This window comes from Populus euphratica, unplaced genomic scaffold (assembly GCF_000495115.2).
Source record: "Populus euphratica unplaced genomic scaffold, PopEup_1.0 scaffold971.1, whole genome shotgun sequence".
Lineage (NCBI taxonomy): Eukaryota > Viridiplantae > Streptophyta > Magnoliopsida > Malpighiales > Salicaceae > Populus > Populus euphratica.
Genome location: NW_011500828.1, coordinates 52917 through 71020, shown reverse-complemented (window position 1 = coordinate 71020; position 18104 = coordinate 52917). Strand labels below are relative to the sequence as shown.

Here is an 18104-nt window from a genome sequence, read left to right as displayed (position 1 = left end):
AGGACAACGCTATGGTAGCAGATTTGATTAACCAAATTTGTGGAGGATTTGGACAAATTTACACTCGCCATTGTGATGTCCGTGAAGGATTAAATGCTTTTTTCTTATGAAGAATTTACAAGGACTAATCAACACAACCATAGAAGAGTAGTAACCTAGAAAGTAGAAACTTATTGAATAAAAAATGAATAATATAGGCAGCCACGTTAGAGGTCATAAGGAATGTTAAATAAGGGGCAGAAATGCTGAGCATTTCCCTCTTCATCACATAAACATTTATTTAGGGCAACGAACAGGAATGATCAGCTTCCATGAAGCCCTCGGGTCCCCAGTTATTAGTATAACGAAAAACCAACAGAGTTAAACTAATTAATTGAATTTTTATCGATGTAACTATGAGATTAATATTTTATCAATGATGATGATGAGATCAATAGTGTAAAAGAAAAATCCAACTGCTTTTAGCACAATATAACACTGCATTTGGCCGACAAAAACTACTCGGAAAACAATCTTGCTACTACAGTAGCTTTAAACCTGCTGCTTCGAGCCTATAGAAGCAACCCTATTGAAATATACACCAATTATGTAGATCATATGGGAAACCATAACCAGATACTGACTGTAGGTAATAAAACTAGATCAGCTGCTTTGGACCTAGAAGTGACATTATTGAACATACAGTCTGTATCAAAGTGAGGATCAGCAGGACAGCTGCAGCAACAGTTCCGGTAACTCTCCAAAGATTGCTGAAATATACAAGTTTCAAGGTTGCCTTTCTATGGTTGCACCTGTTCTCATATAGGCATTCAAATCAACACAAAGATCATGATAACAAGTGAAAAATTCACTAATTTGCTCACAAAGCCGGTTAATCAAATCTGCAACCATGCCATTGTTTCCTAGCCAGTTATCAATCACCCCCACTTTAACCAGCAAATCCACATCTTCTTCAGTGTTGATAAGATGGTCCATTAACATAAAGTAATTGCATATGTAAGTACTATATGGGTAGTGGCACTGCTCATATGCCATGAGGTTCGTGTCACGTATTCGAAGCTCTGATTTACTTCAAAGCGTGGCATTTTCAACACTCCATTGACAAAATTTATGTCGAGTACACAACTGTTTTCAGTTGCCTCAAACTTCAATCCTGCTTTATGAAGCATGGTTGCACTGTATTTCAGTTTGATGGTACAAGGACGACGAGGTAATGTCTCCAGGGACTCATTCAACATAACATATCTCAGAAAATCAGTGAAATGCTTTATCCCTACTGAGTTGACTTTTGGTCTCTGTGAAATCCTGTAGTAATGTCCAAAGTAGAAGGCTACAAGCTCAGGAAAAGTAAGGCTAGCTTGTATTTCAGGGTCTGAATAGGTTTTCTCGTATATTTTCTCCAGAATGAAATAAGGTAGCTGATTTTCAACAGTATCAAGTCCACTTGTAAACCAAACATCATCCGAGGCTCAGGTAATATAGGAACTTCTTCACAGAAAAGGTTAAAGAACTGCAACAAGAATTCGATGACGAATACAGCATCCAACAGAATCATCTTTACAAAATCATCACTGCTACGATTGATGTTATAACAGCCTCGAATTTCCATTTCATTCTTTTGAACTATGGTCACAAGATCATCCAATGTCACTTTCTTCCCATCCATGAATTCTGCTAAATATCTCAATTTTTGCTTCTCCATTGACACTAGTTCCTCATGGCCACAGTGAGCAGGGCCTAGTGAAACTACTTGTGGGGTGTAGGCCTTCGGTTCTATGCTTCGAAGTGAGCGGGGTACCTCGTAGATACAGTGCTCGGGACATTTTCCAGGCTTGAACCTTGCTATCCCATCTGCTAGATCTTTCAGAACATTTGAAGAACTTGCCGCTTCAATCTCCTTTCCCGTGTTTGAAGCACTTGCCTTATCAATCCTTTTTTCATTATTTGAACGTGTTGCCATGCCAATGTCCTTATTTGAAGCACTTGGGGTATTAATATCGTTTTCCATTTGTCAAGAGATTTTTGTCCTGGAGAGACAGCCAAATGAATCACTGGCAATAAAAATAGATCTCCAAATCAAGTGTACCATGGTTGCTACAATCTTAGATTCATTTCAATTCACATTTAAAACGATTTATTTTTGTTGTCCAGCCACTCTTAACAAGTTTTAAGACCAGATCAAACAAATCAAAACAAAACAACTGTATAAGAAACTATTTTCAAGGAAAGTTCATGTAGTTGATTGAAAAATACAGAGCAAATCATGGGAGATTACATGTGTATTATGGTTATATTTGATTTCCCATCATCCTGATCCATAGATTATATAGGTGTGTCATGTAGAATATTTTCTTAACATTATCTATGATATGATCTAGGTCATGTGGATCCGTAATTTTATCATTGTTTTGATTCAGCTCTAGCAATTTATTTGTTCAATTTGTTCTGTGTTTAGTTTTTTTTTTTTTAATTATGAATGTTGAACCTCTACTGGCCTTAATTAACCCAAATTGAGATTTGGGATTAAGTTATGTCATGGGAAGTAAGAATTCTGCTTCACGATTGTCAATTGAATGTTTTATGAAAAAAATATAAATTCTCTTTTTTATCATGTAATGATCTATCTGGGTATTTCATTGATCTATTATTATTATTATTATTATTGGTTGCATTGAAGATGAGGCAGAATTCATGAGAACTAAGAACATCATCATTTACTAAATTCTTTTATACTTTACACAGACACACACACACACAAACTATTGTTTTTTGGTCCTCTAGCTTTAGCTTTCAATTTGTTTTTCCAAGGAGTCATAGCCTAGTTTTGTAAGATTTAACATGAAGGAAACCTAACAAAATATAAGAAAATCTGGACAAAACAGATGAAAACACACCTAAGTGCATAAAACCACGAAAACATAATAAGTTTTAAGGCCTAAATTGAAAAGAACAAAAGTTAAGGAAACAAACAATATAATTGATTGTCAATTAAAACAGATTAAAACCAAATATAATGTTGAAGAAAATCTAACCAAGGAGTCATAGCCTAGTTTTGTAAGATTTAACAAAAAAAAAAAAACCTAACAAAATATAAAGAAAATCTGGGCAAAACAGATTAAAACACTCCCAAGCGAATAAAACCACGAAAACAACTCAGACCATCTTGTTTTAGTGTTGTTCTGCAAAAAGCCAAAACTGTTTTCTGCCAAGTATAGAACCATTTTGGAATATTTATTGCTCAAGCAATTATGCAATTGCCTTTTCCAAAGGAAAGTTGTGTGCTGGGATATTTCTACGTGCACAATTCCTTCGGAAGTAGCATGTATGGATATCCTATACAGCTTATCAGCTGTGATTTTACGAGAGAATAATCTTTATAACGGAACTATTAGCCAAGAATTGAGAGAGGCTACAGCCCAACCTCTTTCATAAAGCCTAAAAGACGAAATCCATTTATCATTATGAAGTAAGAACTGCTAAATTAACGGTTTAATTGAAAACTTTAAACATCTCGTCGTTATTAGACCAAATATAGTGAAACAAAAGAAAGAAAAAGGACACGAAATGTAGCTAGTGCGCAAAGAACCTGAGTGCCTTTGCCTGAGGAAAGCAATTGTTTTGTTGTAAGCAGCATACAGCCTCTTCCCTGGATATTGCTATATACTGATCTGTTAAATGCTGCCTTCCTCTCTCACTGATATGTATATACGAGTAGTACTCCTCTCTCTCTACTTGTCATCATTTCTCTCTCTAGAAAATCTCCCATCCAAAGATATTAACTTTTTAAGTTTTATTCCGTTATGTTATTTGTTTTACCCCCCTTCACAAAACCCTACCTTTTCACCATCATCCTCAACAACCCAAACCCTACCTTTCTCATATCTGGTTACCTTGAAAGATTCCCTCGCTCCTGGATGTCGTTTCGTTATAAAGAATAATATTGTTGATAAAAATATTTTGTCAAAAAAATATTGAAATACATTGACTTAAGAAATACATTTTTTTTTCTTTTAAAATCTAGATCTTCCTAACTTCTACAAATATTGATTTTAATTATTATATAATTAAATTCAATAAAAAATAATTTTAAAATTACCCAACAAGCTCCTTGCAGGCCCACAAGCTACAGTAACTCCGGCCAAGGACAAAGTATTTAGTAACGAGAGATAAAGTTGTCTGTATCTTCCGATGTGGGTTGCTCTCTTTTTCGTCCTTTGACAGCCTGTTCATTCCCCTCTTCTATCACACACACCACAGAAAAACGACGGTGGGTGTGTGGTGGGGATGGGACTTTGGATTTCTGTGAACGATGGTAGTCAAATAGCCCCACGATACAGTCTCTGTCCACAGCGCGTGCTTTGGACCACATATTTCACCGCGCTTTGCTGCGGGTAAACTATTTAAAAAAGAAATAATTAAAATAAGCAGGTTTTTACCATTTGTTTTTTACCAAAAAATTCTGAATGCGAATTGAAAAGCTCTACTATATATTTAATTAAATAAATTAAAAATTATTTATATCAATAAATATTAACAATGAAAAAAAACTAGAAAAAAAACTTGTGTATTCAGGCTTGATTTTTATTGAATTGACTTGTACATGGGCCAACTGTAATATTTTTATTGAATTGACTTGCACATGGGCCAACTGTAATAGAGAGAGAGAGAGAGAGAAGATGGCATAAAATAGAAGTTTTTTTGGAACGTATTAAAATATTGACACCGACAATCAATTAAAGATGCTCTTAATTAATTAGTTAATTAATTTTTACATTAGTGAAATTAATTATGAGAGTAATGGAGAGGGGAGCACTACTCCTATATGGCTATATATAACACGCACAAGAGGCACAAGTCACAGAGAATGCATGGAAGTGTGAGAGAGGCTGCCATTTTCAGCAAAAGCAGTGTATATTGCGTCCAGGATCCGAGGAAGCTCTGCTGTTTGATCCCCTTTTGTAAAATATTATTGCTGTTTTTCACAGGCCAGGTACTCGGTTTCTCTGTGTTTTTTTTTCCCTTTCATTATTTTTATTCAGCATATAATTTCCTTTTATTTTAATAAAGCTAGTTTTTAAATTACTGCATGATGTAAGTTGTCTAATTAGTTAACCTCATTGATTAAATATAAGCTATCTAATAAGACTCATTAATTAAATAAATTAGCATGAGCAACCTGACCCTACCCTCCTGTGAATATCGGGTTTAATGATTAATTAAGAGGTACACTCCTTTCTTTGTTAATTATCGAGTTTAAAGATGGTTTAGTTTGTCAGTGAATTGAAAAGAAAATAGTTTTTGTTTTATATTAAAAATAATTTTTTAAAAAATATTTCATGAATCTTTATTATATAATAAATTAAATGAAAATTATAGTGGATAAGCTTTCTTAGCACGCTTTCTAATATTATTATATAAATATTTATAATATATATTAAAAAAAAGATACTTGACACTTGAAGTTTAATTTGTGGTGAGATTAATTCTTTAATGAGTTATTTTTTTTTCAATTAATTTTGATGTTTTTAAATATTAAGATAAAATTAAATAACAATTATTTAATTTAACTTAATATGCAACTGTCTTATTAATCATTATATAATTTCATTAAGACATTTAATTCTATATAAACTTTTCATTACATAAAGAGATACATAAAAGAAAGTTTTTTTTTGTTTTTATTCTTTTAAAGTCTTAAATGAAAATAAATAAATATTTTAAAAACAATATTTTTATCATAGGTGCATTTTATGGTGAGAATACGTGAATAACATAAACAGAAGAAGTTCAATAGTATGAATTAATTTCCCCGTCAGAAAAAATAAAATCTTTTAGGAATTTAAAGATCTTTCACAATTTTTTTGTATCCTAATTAAATTTTGGTGAACTAATCCATTATCTTGTTAGATAAATCACTTAGTTTCATTGGAAACTAACAGCAAATATTAGCATTGTGTTCTGTTGCATAAGGAAAAAAATTCAAACGCGTAGAAATAATTAATATTTTTGTGAAATAGATTCTATTGGTAGTACGTAACTGTTGTTTATTTATGTTACTGGACAGCAAAATTTGATAGATGGGAGAGATTCGTTCACCATACTTTTCTATTGATCGAGAACACCTCAAAGATAATGCTGAAATTCGTTCACCATATTTTTCAAGTGCTGGAGACTACCTTGGAGTTAATGCTGAAATTCGTTCACCGTATTTTTCATTTGATACTCAAGATTACCATGGAGATAATGCCGGAATTCATTCCTCGTATTTTTCAGCTGCGGACTACCATGGAGAAGATGCTGAAAGTCCTTCTCGAAAATTCTTTCACAATGATAATATTATTGAGAATCCATACAACGCAGAAAATTTTGTTGAGCAGGATATTGTTCAAAACATATACAACACAGAAAAGCTCATTCAACGGGTAGAAATTGAAAAACTGTACTCGGATCTAGATCTTGAAGCTGGAGCAGAAGATCGAAAAGTGAAAAATCTAAATGATGAGAAATGTATCTACAGAGTTCCTGATGCACTTCGGAAATCAAATGAAGCCATCTATACTCCTCAAGAAGTTTCTATAGGCCCTATTCACCATTACAAGAAGAAGTTGCAGCCCATGAAGGCGGAAAAGGGGAGATATTTGAGAGAATTCCGTAGCAGGGTGGTAGGGAAAACAAAGGAGCAACAAATGAACTTCATGGTAAAAATTTGGAACACCATTAAAGAGGATGAAGAGAAGATCCGCCGATGTTATGAAGATGGTGCTCATGAAGTTGTAGAAAAGAATCAGTTTGTGGAAATGGTGTTGTTCGATGCTGTTTTCATCTTGGAGTACCTATTGAGGAATAAAGATATAGAAAAATATGAAGATGATTCCTTATTGCGTAGAAAGGGGGCAAGGTTTCGGATTCGACGAGACTTCCTGTTGCTCGAGAATCAGTTGCCATTCTTCATTCTTGAGAAATTATATTACCATCTTCTTCAAGACAGCGAAGGAAATTATACTTCTTTTCGAGATCTTGCCTCCGAGTACTTAACTAGGTACAATGAGAGGACATACAAGCCGAGCGACAACAAGGAGATATTACATTTCACCGATTTGGTCAGATCTTCATTATCCGTCAAACATCCAGATTCGAGGATTGACGAGCCGATTGGAAAATTTTACAGCGCAACCAAGCTGCATGAGGCAGCGATTAATTTTAAGGAATTACGAAATGAATGCTTGCTTGACGTAAGATTTTCTTCTACAAAAGGTGAGTTACGTATGCCACGTCTTCTGATAGACGTCAACACTGAACATCTCTTCGGAAACGTCATTGCCTTGGAGCAGTGTCATTATAGAGGAGAAGAGTACATCTGCCATTACATTAAGCTACTCGATACTCTTGTTGCCAAACCCAAAGATGTGGATCTCCTCATTAAAAATAAAATCATTGACACAGACAGAGATGGTGCTTCTGTGAAGAATCTGATCGACAAGCTTTCGGCTGAAACTTCTGAAGAATATTCCATTTATTATAACCTCTACAAGCAGCTGGATCAACACTACCGGGACTCCTGGTTGAAAAATAGCGCATACTTTAGAGAGGTATATTTTGGAAATCTTTGGAGAAGTACTGCAACTGTTAGTGCTGCTGTCTTGCTGCTCTTCACTTTTGTACAAACAATTTGCGCAGTCGTTGCGTTGCGCTAGCAATCCAGGGGGACCAACTGAGCCCCAGTAATTTTATATCTCTCATTGTTGCCTTTGGTTGTATCGCTTGTGTACTTTCCGTTTCCTTTGCGGTTTTTCATTGTACTTCAACTCATGGGCTTTCTTTGTATTTTGTAGTCATGAATTTGTAATATAATTTTGATTGCAGGGGATTCTGATCGGTGATGTTCTGATATTTGCTTATTAAAAGTTAAGCATACTGACATAATATTTAACGTGGTTCGGCAAATCACATGCATCCACGGGAGAGTCAATATAATTAGAGATAAAGGATACAAAACAAATACATGGAGGAGGGGGATTATACCCACTCATACTCAACTCTCAGCTCACACACACTGCTGCAATAGCAGCAAGGCTGCTGTCCTTTGGCAGCCTCTCTTTCTCTCTTCTTCTCTTACATACACTCACCATTTTTTCTCTCATTTTTCTCTCTCATGTATGCCTCTTTTATAGGCATCCATGACAGCTCTTCTTACTTTGTTGTCAACATTGATGGCTACCAACTCCAGCTCATTCAACAATGGTGGCTGTCAATAGTCAATGGTTGGTGCCGTTCATTTACTGCATATGAAATGACAGCAAACCTAACAATCACCCCCTTTGCCATTCATGTGGGTAATTGTTCTCTTGCCTCTTCAGCATATACTTGCATTATGCAGCTCTTCCAAGCTTACCATTCCGAGAGCGTCTGTGGCCAAGTTTATAGGTACTTGCCAAACCTTTCAATCACTAGAGTAATCAAAGCATACATTTTCTCACACAAAAGGATCACTACAACCAAATAGTCTGCCACATCACATCTGAATAGTGTTAACGCTTGTCTTTGGAACAACATTCCCCTTCAAGCGTATCAACCATGCTCGATCTGGAATAATTCATCAAAGCTTACAACACCCCCTCAAAGGGATATTCCAAGTGCGACAGTCATTATCTAAGTATCTCAATATGATCATAAGCTCACCACTCTTCCAAGAGTCTACTCATCCAAGAGTTGCGTCTGCCCTCTGTTCCACCCTAGGAACCACGCCTTACTTCTCCATGAGTCTCCTGCTCTTAGTCTTAAGAGTCTAGGTAGCTTTCCACCTTTAACCATGGGGGCAGCCCATAAAAGGTTGATCTATATCTGTCTTCATACTCTAAGTATTACAATGCCATTACCGAGCTCACCACCTTGACAAGAGTCAACTTGTTCCCGAAACTTGCGCATGCCCTCTGCTCCTTCATAGTAGTCGCATCTTAATGCTCCACAAGTCATCCACTTATTGTCTAAGGCAAATGTCTTTTGGCTCATTAATCTTTAACATGAGGGCAATATCCATGAAAGTCAATCCTGCATTTGTCTCCATACTCATCATAACCACTTCATTGGCTATCCATCTGTCCATTCATATCTAGCCATCACATCGGCTCTAGGGTGTTCTATAATTGGGGCTCATCTCATGGCCCTCACACCTTCTCCTGAGGTGTTTTCGCTCGTCGTCATACGACGATTTGATCTGGGGCATCTATCACAGCCCTCACACCTTCTTTAAGATGTCTTCGTCTTTCATAGGCAGTCACATCCTCCTTTAGCTGGGACACTTCAAAGTGGCTCCAAAAATTCTCTACCACCATGTGGTTTATGGGAGAGGTCACTGCCACTAATTATATAGAAAGAGAAAGTTGCGGTATACTCATCGCAATCCTCCACCTTGATTTCTATGTTTGGAGCTTTTGTGTCTTTTTGCTTAACAGCTCCACCCACAACAACTTTCTTTGGTGTCTTCGCCTTTCATCATAGGTGGTCGCCTTTTATCACAGGCGTTTGCACCCCCTCAATTAAATGCATCTACAATAGCTCATCTTTCCATCCTTGCATGCATTGGAAAGGTCCTCACTTGTTGCCTTTATCAACAACACAAGAGACTTCTTGTTGTACAACTTTTTCACACAGTCTCTGCTCTGAGCTTCATTTGGGAACTCTTCTTCTCCTTGCACTTGTTGTCTCATTATAGTACCTCGTTGGATCCTTCGGGTACTCCTGCACAATTTCTGTGTGCTCTTGTGCAATTTCGGTTCTCTTGATTTCTCCCTATTCCTTGCTTATGTTTGACAGTAGCTCATCCTATCACAACAACTATCCAAGTTAAAATAGGATGCCAATCTTTATCCCATTGTTGTATTTCTCTTTCATTATCAAGGTCTTCATTAATTATCCCTTCGAGAAATTACAGTCACCGAATCTAACTTCTTTGGAGAAATCACCACTTCATCAGATCCTTGGTCATACGGAACTGAATTGTTCCCTTGTGCCGTCATATTGCTAATCTTCAACCATTTCATTACAAACTGCTATATATACGAAAATAGTACCGTATGGATAATCTTTCCACTAAGCAAGTTCCTAGAAAAGATTGGAGGGGTCACAACGATTCCGCTTAAAACCCAATCTCCTAGATAGAACTTTTTAGGCCATATCTATCCATCATACTGTCTTTCCGTATATACAACCATTTACTAGCTTTGTCGCGGCTTTCCTTTACAAGTGATCTGGGGTATCTTGGTTTTGTACCTGATTTCTCAACATCTGACGAGACTACTAATGCTTAGATTCGTCAAGATTGGTCTTCATCAAATTTCACTCTTCACCTCAAATTGTCCACATGATCTGGTGTTCAGAGTGTCTCAATTTTGCCTTATTTCAAGGCAATTAAAATTCCCACATAACAGTTCAACATATGTAATTGGGCAAACATGTGTGATTTCTTCTTCTTCATATTCATCGACCACCATGATGACCTTCAGATGCCTCTTGATCGGGCAATCTCTCTTCAATAATTCACCACCACCATTTCTAGTCTCAATCTCAATGATCGGACCATACCATTGCATCCGGAACAATCAAATTAGTTGAAAACAAGTCTGAAATCATTCAAATCACACTTCAGACGACTGTGATTTCATTAAAACAATTCTGGCTTGATCAGTGGTCTAGATTCAATTTCAGATTCGGATGCACATAGATTCTGCTACACAGAATCCTGTCCCTCAGCTAGTGGCTCAACTCAGCTCGGCTCATTTTTGGCTCGTGGCTGGTGATGTGGCAGGTGGGTCCCTACAGTGCTGACGTGTTTGATGATGTGGTGATGACATGACATGCCACCTGTGCATGCTGACGAAACTGTGGCGTCATGATGACATCATCATCATTCGGATCTCGTGCGTGGGTTAGATCTTCTGGTATTCGGGTCGGGTCAGCCCATCCTGGTGAGGAAGACGCGTGTGACACGTGGTGCGTGTCTGCGCACGTGTCCAGTCACCCCGCCAGCGTGTGATGGCGCGTGTGGCGGTTTCCAACGTCCGATTTCGACGCAGTTTTCACCAATGGCTTCGTCTCTTCCTCCTCTACATAGTGGTATGGTCAAAATATAATTTTGACAACTTTTATTTTTGAGCCAAATCAAACACCACTTTAAACCATAAGCTCTGATACCAATTGTAGGGGATTTCGACTAGTGATGTTCTGATATTTGCTCATTGAAGGCTAAGTACACCGACACAATATTTAACGTGGTTCGGCAAATCATTTATATCCACGGGAGAGTCAATATAATTAGAGATAGAGAAAGGATACAAAATAAATAAATGGAGGAGGAGGATTACACCTACTCATACTCAACTCTCAGCTCACACACACTGGGCAGCCTCTCTTTCTTTCTTCTTCTCTTACATACACTCACCACCTTTTCTCTTATTTTGCTCTCATGTATGTCTCTTTTATAGGCATCCATGACAGCTCTTCTTGCTTTGTTGTCAATATTGATGGCCACCAACTTTAGCTCATTCAATAATGATGGCTGCCAATAATCAATGGTTGGTGCCATTTATTTGCTGCATATGAAATGATAACAAACCTAACACTGATGGATGTTGTCTTTCATTATTGAGTTTATCTTGCAAAATTCGAGAAGTCTCTGTCGTAAAGAGTCCGGACCGTCTGAGAAAAGCAAAAATTATCGTATACAAAAGGACCTGATACTACTCTAAAATCCACTACCTTCATTGTTAAGAAACTGTATGACGAGGCAAACCAATGCTTGGCCTAGCAGTGGAAGGGGCTTATCTCCTTCCACTGCACCTGGGTTCAAGCCCTGTCGTGCACGCCTGTCACCCCCGCGATGCCTTACATGCCTACTGGGTTTGCAGGGTATTCAGTGAGCCATAGGAATTAGTCGTGGTGCGCGCAAGCTGGCCCGGACACCTCACGTAAATAAAAAAAAAAAAAGAAACTATATGACGAGAGATATTACCCTACAATTCTTCAACTTCTCTATAGTTACTTTGAACATCGCTACGTGCCTGCAGTGGAGGCAAAACCTCGCCCAAAGGAAGTAAAACATTTCACTGATTTCATAAGGTGTTCTACATTGATTGAGCCTGGTCCTCGCAACCTTCATATTCCTATTGAACTCAAATATAATGCAACCATGCTTCTTAAAGCAAGAGTTAAGTTTGATAATAACCATTTGCTTGACATAAGATTTGATGACGGGGTGTGTCGCACGTCAAACAAATCAATACGTGGTGTTCAAGAATCGCCACCTAATATTTAATTAAAGATTACTAAGAAATATAATTGTACTTGTATTAGTCTTGTCAAAGATTCACAGGTAAGAAACTGATTATAATTAAGAAAAATATTAACACCTCTAACAAACCCTACCTGATACCTAAGATAAGCTGCTTATTAATTATAATGTGTTAAAAAAGTTTTAAAATATTTTATCTTTTCATCGGATTTTAAAAATACAACTTTTATAATTATAATGTGTTCAAAAAGTTTTAAAACCCTATAAATTTATACTTCTACACTGTAATCTAATCAAATCAAAGTAGTAAATTCTTCTAATTTTATCATAAATAAATAAATTCTTCTTTATTCTCTATAATTTTATCATAAATAAAAAAAACATTCATAAGATAAATACAAGCACACACATGCACTTTCCCTGTATTTTTCTTTTTTTTTTGTTTTTTTTTTATATTTATAAAATACAAATAAAAATTCAAATTAAACAAATATTACATTAAACAGTTTAAAAATTATAAAATAACCCCTCAAAACTCCATAACAGTGCTGGGAAGTGCTTCTGAACGGTGTGAACAGTGCACGTGAACAGTGCTCGTCAGCAGTGGCGGCGCGGAGACCCACGCGACACCGGAAAACCAGGCAAGCAGGAGGGTTAGTCACGACTTCCTCTCTTCTTCCCCTCCTCGCCGGCGGTGAGGGTCGCGTCACCTGCAACAACAAGAAAAACGCACAAAAAACAGTCGGTTTTAATTGATTTTTAGATCTGTTTTCCTCTGCTTTCCGTCCCTATCTGCTTCACTTTCTTCTTTCTCCGGTCTGTTCTTGGGTCTTCGTCTTCTTCTTCTCTTCCCGTCCGTACCGGCGGTGCATCTCCCACTCACCTGCAAAGAAACTCAACAATACAAGCAGTTCCGGTTCTCCATTTTTCAGATCTGCCTCGGCCTCTTTTGGATCTGCTTCGTTGCAGATCAGCTACTTCTGCTCATCCTCTTCTCCTTTGTTTCATGTACTGCCAGCTAGGAGGAGTGCTGAAGGCTGGTGACCGGCAGTGAAGGAGATCGGCTGCTCCTGCTGGTGGCCGGTCTGTGGGCACTGTTGTGTGGCTTGGTGGAGGCCGGTTCTGCAAGGCTGAGGCTCAGCCCTTGGCTGGCAAGAAGAAGGAAACATCTGATGAGGGGAGGGGAAGGTGAAGATCTGTCAAGAGGGAGAGAAGGAAGCTGGGTGACTGCTTCGGTTTGTTGCAATGGGAGGGGCTCTGCTTTGTTGGCTGGAAAAGGAGAAGAAAATGGGGGCTCCTGTGTAGAGGCTGGTCTTGGCTGGGAAAAGGGAGAAGAATTGAAAACGGGGATGGGGGGCGGCGGCTTTTGATGAAGGAGAAGAAATTTAGGTTTATTTTTTATTTTTTTTTTCAAAATTACCCTACTTTTTATGGGTTAAATGTTGCTATTTATAGAAAAAATGTTGTTTGAATTTCAAAATTCATTCCTCAATTTTATATTTTTGTAAATTTTAATTTTTTTATATTTTTTTAAAAATAATTTATCAATTCAATAAAAAAAATTAATAATTTTAAAAATAATATGTTAAAAGTTAAACGCGTTTTAAATATATTTGAAAATTTAAATTCTTTTGACATAATGTTGAAAATATTAAAAATAATATAAATATATTTAAAAATATATTTTTTGGATTTTTATTATTTTTTTAAAATTTTTTTATTAAAATATGAATTAAAATTAAAAAACTATCTAGAATTGAGTTATGAGAGGGTGGAGACCTTTTTTGAATGTACACTTAGAAATATTCTATGGCCTTGAAGCAGTTCCATTACAATCCAAATGCAACTTACACATGCGTTCACTTGTCAAGACTGAAGAAGATGTGGATATGCCTGTTGAAGAGAGAGTATTGTCAGCTGGCTAGAGGACAACGCTATGGTAGCAGATTTGATTAACCAAATTTGTGGAGGATTTGGACAAATTTACACTCGCCATTGTCATGTCCGTGAAGGATTAAATGCTTTTTTTAATGAAGAATTTACAAGGACCAATTAACACAACCATAGAAGAGTAGTAACCTAGAAAGTAGAACTGAGCATTTCCCTCTTCGTCACATAAACATATATTTAGGTCGACGAACAGGAATGTTCAACTTCCATGAAGCCCTCGGTCCCCAGTTATTAGTAGAACCAAAAACCAACAGAGTTAAACTAATTAATTGAATTTTTATCGATGTAACTATGAGATTAATATTTTATCATGATGATGATGATGACATCAATAGTGTAAAAGAAAAATCCAACTGCTTTTAGCAGAATATAACACTGCATTAGGCTGACAAAAACTACTCGGAAAACAATCCTGCTACTACAGTAGCTATAAACCTCCTGCTTCGAGCCTATGGAAGCAACTCTATTGAAATATACACCAATTATGTAGACCATATGGGAAACCATAACCAGATACTGACTGTAGGTAATAAAACTAGATCAGCTGCTTTGGACCTAGAAGTGACATTATTGAACATACAGTCTGTATCAAAGTGAGGATCAGCAGGACAGCTGCAGCAACAGTTCCGGTACCTCTCCAAAGATTGCTGAAATATACAAGTTTCAAGGTTGCCTTTCTATGGTTGCACCTGTTCTCATAGTAGGCATTCAAATCAACACAAAGATCATGATAACAAGTGAAAAATTCACTAATTTGCTCACAAAGCCGGTTAATCAAATCTGCAACCATGCCATTGTTTCCTAGCCAGTTATCAATCACCCCCACTTTAACCAGCAAATCCACATCTTCTTCAGTGTTGATAAGATGGTCCATTAACATAAAGTAATTGCATATGTAAGTACTATATGGGTAGTGGCACTGCTCATATGCCATGAGGTTTCGTGTCACGTATTCGAAGCTCTGATTTACTTCAAAGCGTGGCATTTTCAACACTCCATTGACAAAATTTATGTCGAGTACACAACTGTTTTCAGTTGCCTCAAACTTCAATCCTGCTTTATGAAGCATGGTTGCACTGTATTTCAGTTTGATGGTACAAGGACGACGAGGTAATGTCTCCAGGGACTCATTCAACATAACATATCTCAGAAAATCAGTGAAATGCTTTATCCCTACTGAGTTGACTTTTGGTCTCTGTGAAATCCTGTAGTAATGTCCAAAGTAGAAGGCTACAAGCTCAGGAAAAGTAAGGCTAGCTTGTATTTCAGGGTCTGAATAGGTTTTCTCGTATATTTTCTCCAGAATGAAATAAGGTAGCTGATTTTCAAGTAGTATCAAGTCCACTTGTAAACCAAACATCATCCGAGGCTCAGGTAATATAGGAACTTCTTCACAGAAAAGGTTAAAGAACTGCAACAAGAATTCGATGACGAATACAGCATCCAACAGAATCATCTTTACAAAATCATCACTGCTATGATTGAAGTTATAACAGCCTCGAATTTCCATTTCATTCTTTTGAACTATGGTCACAAGATCATCCAATGTCACTTTCTTCCCATCCATGAATTCTGCTAAATATCTCAATTTTTGCTTCTCCATTGACACTAGTTCCTCATGGCCACAGTGAGCAGGGCCTAGTGAAACTACTTGTGGGGTGTAGGCCTTCGGTTCTATGCTTCGAAGTGAGCGGGGTACCTCGTAGATACAGTGCTCGGGACATTTTCCAGGCTTGAACCTTGCTATCCCATCTGCTAGATCTTTCAGAACATTTGAAGAACTTGCCGCTTCAATCTCCTTTCCCGTGTTTGAAGCACTTGCCTTATCAATCCTTTTTTCATTATTTGAACGTGTTGCCATGCCAATATCCTTATTTGAAGCACTTGGGGTATTAATATCGTTTTCCATTTGTCAAGAGATTTTTGTCCTGGAGAGACAGCCAAATGAATCACTGGCAATAAAAATAGATCTCCAAATCAAGTGTACCATGGTTGCTACAATCTTAGATTCATTTCAATTCACATTTAAAACGATTTATTTTTGTTGTCCAGCCACTCTTAACAAGTTTTAAGACCAGATCAAACAAATCAAAACAAAACAACTGTATAAGAAACTATTTTCAAGGAAAGTTCATGTAGTTGATTGAAAAATACAGAGCAAATCATGGGAGATTACATGTGTATTATGGTTATATTTGATTTCCCATCATCCTGATCCATAGATTATATAGGTGTGTCATGTAGAATATTTTCTTAACATTATCTATGATATGATCTAGGTCATGTGGATCCGTAATTTTATCATTGTTTTGATTCAGCTCTAGCAATTTATTTGTTCAATTTGTTCTGTGTTTAGTTTTTTTTTTTTTAATTATGAATGTTGAACCTCTACTGGCCTTAATTAACCCAAATTGAGATTTGGGATTAAGTTATGTCATGGGAAGTAAGAATTCTGCTTCACGATTGTCAATTGAATGTTTTATGAAAAAAATATAAATTCTCTTTTTTATCATGTAATGATCTATCTGGGTATTTCATTGATTTATTATTATTATTATTATTGGTTGCGTTGAAGATGAGGCAGAATTCATGAGAACTAAGAACATCATCATTTACTAAATTCTTTTATACTTTACACACACACACACACATATACTATTGCTTTTTGGTCCTCTAGCCTTAGCTTTCAATTGGTTTTTCCAAGGAGTCATAACCTAGTTTTGTAAGATTTAACATGAAGGAAACCTAACAAAATATAAGAAAATCTGGACAAAACAGATGAAAACACACCTAAGTGCATAAAACCACGAAAACATAATAAGTTTTAAGGCCTAAATTGAAAAGAACAAAAGTTAAGGAAATAAACAATATAATTGATTGCCAATTAACAACAAAAAAAAACCTAACAAAATATAAGGAAAATCTGGGCAAAACAGATTAAAACACTCCCAAGCGAATAAAACCACGAAAACAACTCTTCCTAGCTAAAGACCATCTTGTTTTAGTGTTGTTCTGCAAAAAGCCAAAACTGTTTTCTGCCAAGTATAGAACCATTTTGGAATATTTATTGCTCAAGCAATTATGCAATTGCCTTTTCCAAAGGAAAGTTGTGTGCTGGGATATTTCTACGTGCACAATTCCTTCGGAAGTAGTATGTATGGATATCCTGCACAGCTTATCAGCTGTGATTTTACAAGAGAATAATCTTTATAATGGAACTATTAACCAAGAATTGAGAGAGGCTACAGCCCAACCTCTTTCATAAAGCCTAAAAGACAAAATTCATTTATAATTATGAAGTAAGAACCGCTAAATTAACGGTTTAATTGAAAACTTTAAACATTTCGTCGTTGTTAGACCAAATATAGTGAAACAATATAAAGAAAAAGGAACACAAAATGTAGCTAGTGCGCAAAGAACCTGAGTGCCTTTGCCTGAGGAAAGCAATTGTTTTGTTGTCAGCAGCACACAGCCCCTTTCCTGGATATTGCTATATACTGATCTGTTAAATGCAGCCTTCCTCTCTCACTGATATGTATATACGAGTAGTACCCCTCTCTCTCTACTTGTCATCATCTCTCTCTAGAAAATCTCCCATCCAAAGATCTTTACTTCTTAAGTTTTATTCCGTTATGTTGTTTGCTTTACCCCCCTTCACAAAACCCTACCTTTTCACCATCATCTTCAACAACCCAAACCCTACGTTCGACAAATCAACAACCCAAACCCTACCTTTCTCATATCTATTTACCTTGAAAGATTCCCTCCCTCCTGGAGGTCGTTTGATAAGAAAATGAAAGGTTTGCCTCAATATATATTTTTTTCTTATTGAGAATCTTTGTTATAAAGAATATTGTTGATAAAAATC

The 18104-nt window shown here is 36.6% G+C and overlaps 2 protein-coding genes across 3 annotated transcripts; both read right to left on the bottom strand.

Moving 5' to 3' along the window:
* Positions 1-488: 488 nt before the first annotated feature.
* Positions 489-3865, bottom strand: LOC105116506 (UPF0481 protein At3g47200-like). The gene is made up of 2 exons (XM_011013902.1): positions 3601-3865; positions 489-2027 (listed from the first exon to the last, which is right to left on the bottom strand). The coding sequence occupies exon 2, from the start codon at positions 2006-2008 to the stop codon at positions 1331-1333; it is 678 nt and encodes a 225-aa protein (XP_011012204.1). The 5' UTR covers positions 2009-2027; positions 3601-3865; the 3' UTR covers positions 489-1330.
* A 10706-nt stretch (positions 3866-14571) lies between these two features.
* LOC105116507 (putative UPF0481 protein At3g02645) lies at positions 14572-18104 on the bottom strand. Of its 2 annotated transcripts, none has more exons than XM_011013904.1 (2): positions 17657-18104; positions 14572-16164 (listed from the first exon to the last, which is right to left on the bottom strand). In XM_011013904.1, the coding sequence occupies exon 2, from the start codon at positions 16143-16145 to the stop codon at positions 14772-14774; it is 1374 nt and encodes a 457-aa protein (XP_011012206.1). In that variant the 5' UTR covers positions 16146-16164; positions 17657-18104; the 3' UTR covers positions 14572-14771. The 2 variants fall into 2 exon arrangements, with proteins under 2 accessions (XP_011012206.1, XP_011012205.1); XM_011013903.1 differs by having other exon boundaries at positions 17671-18104.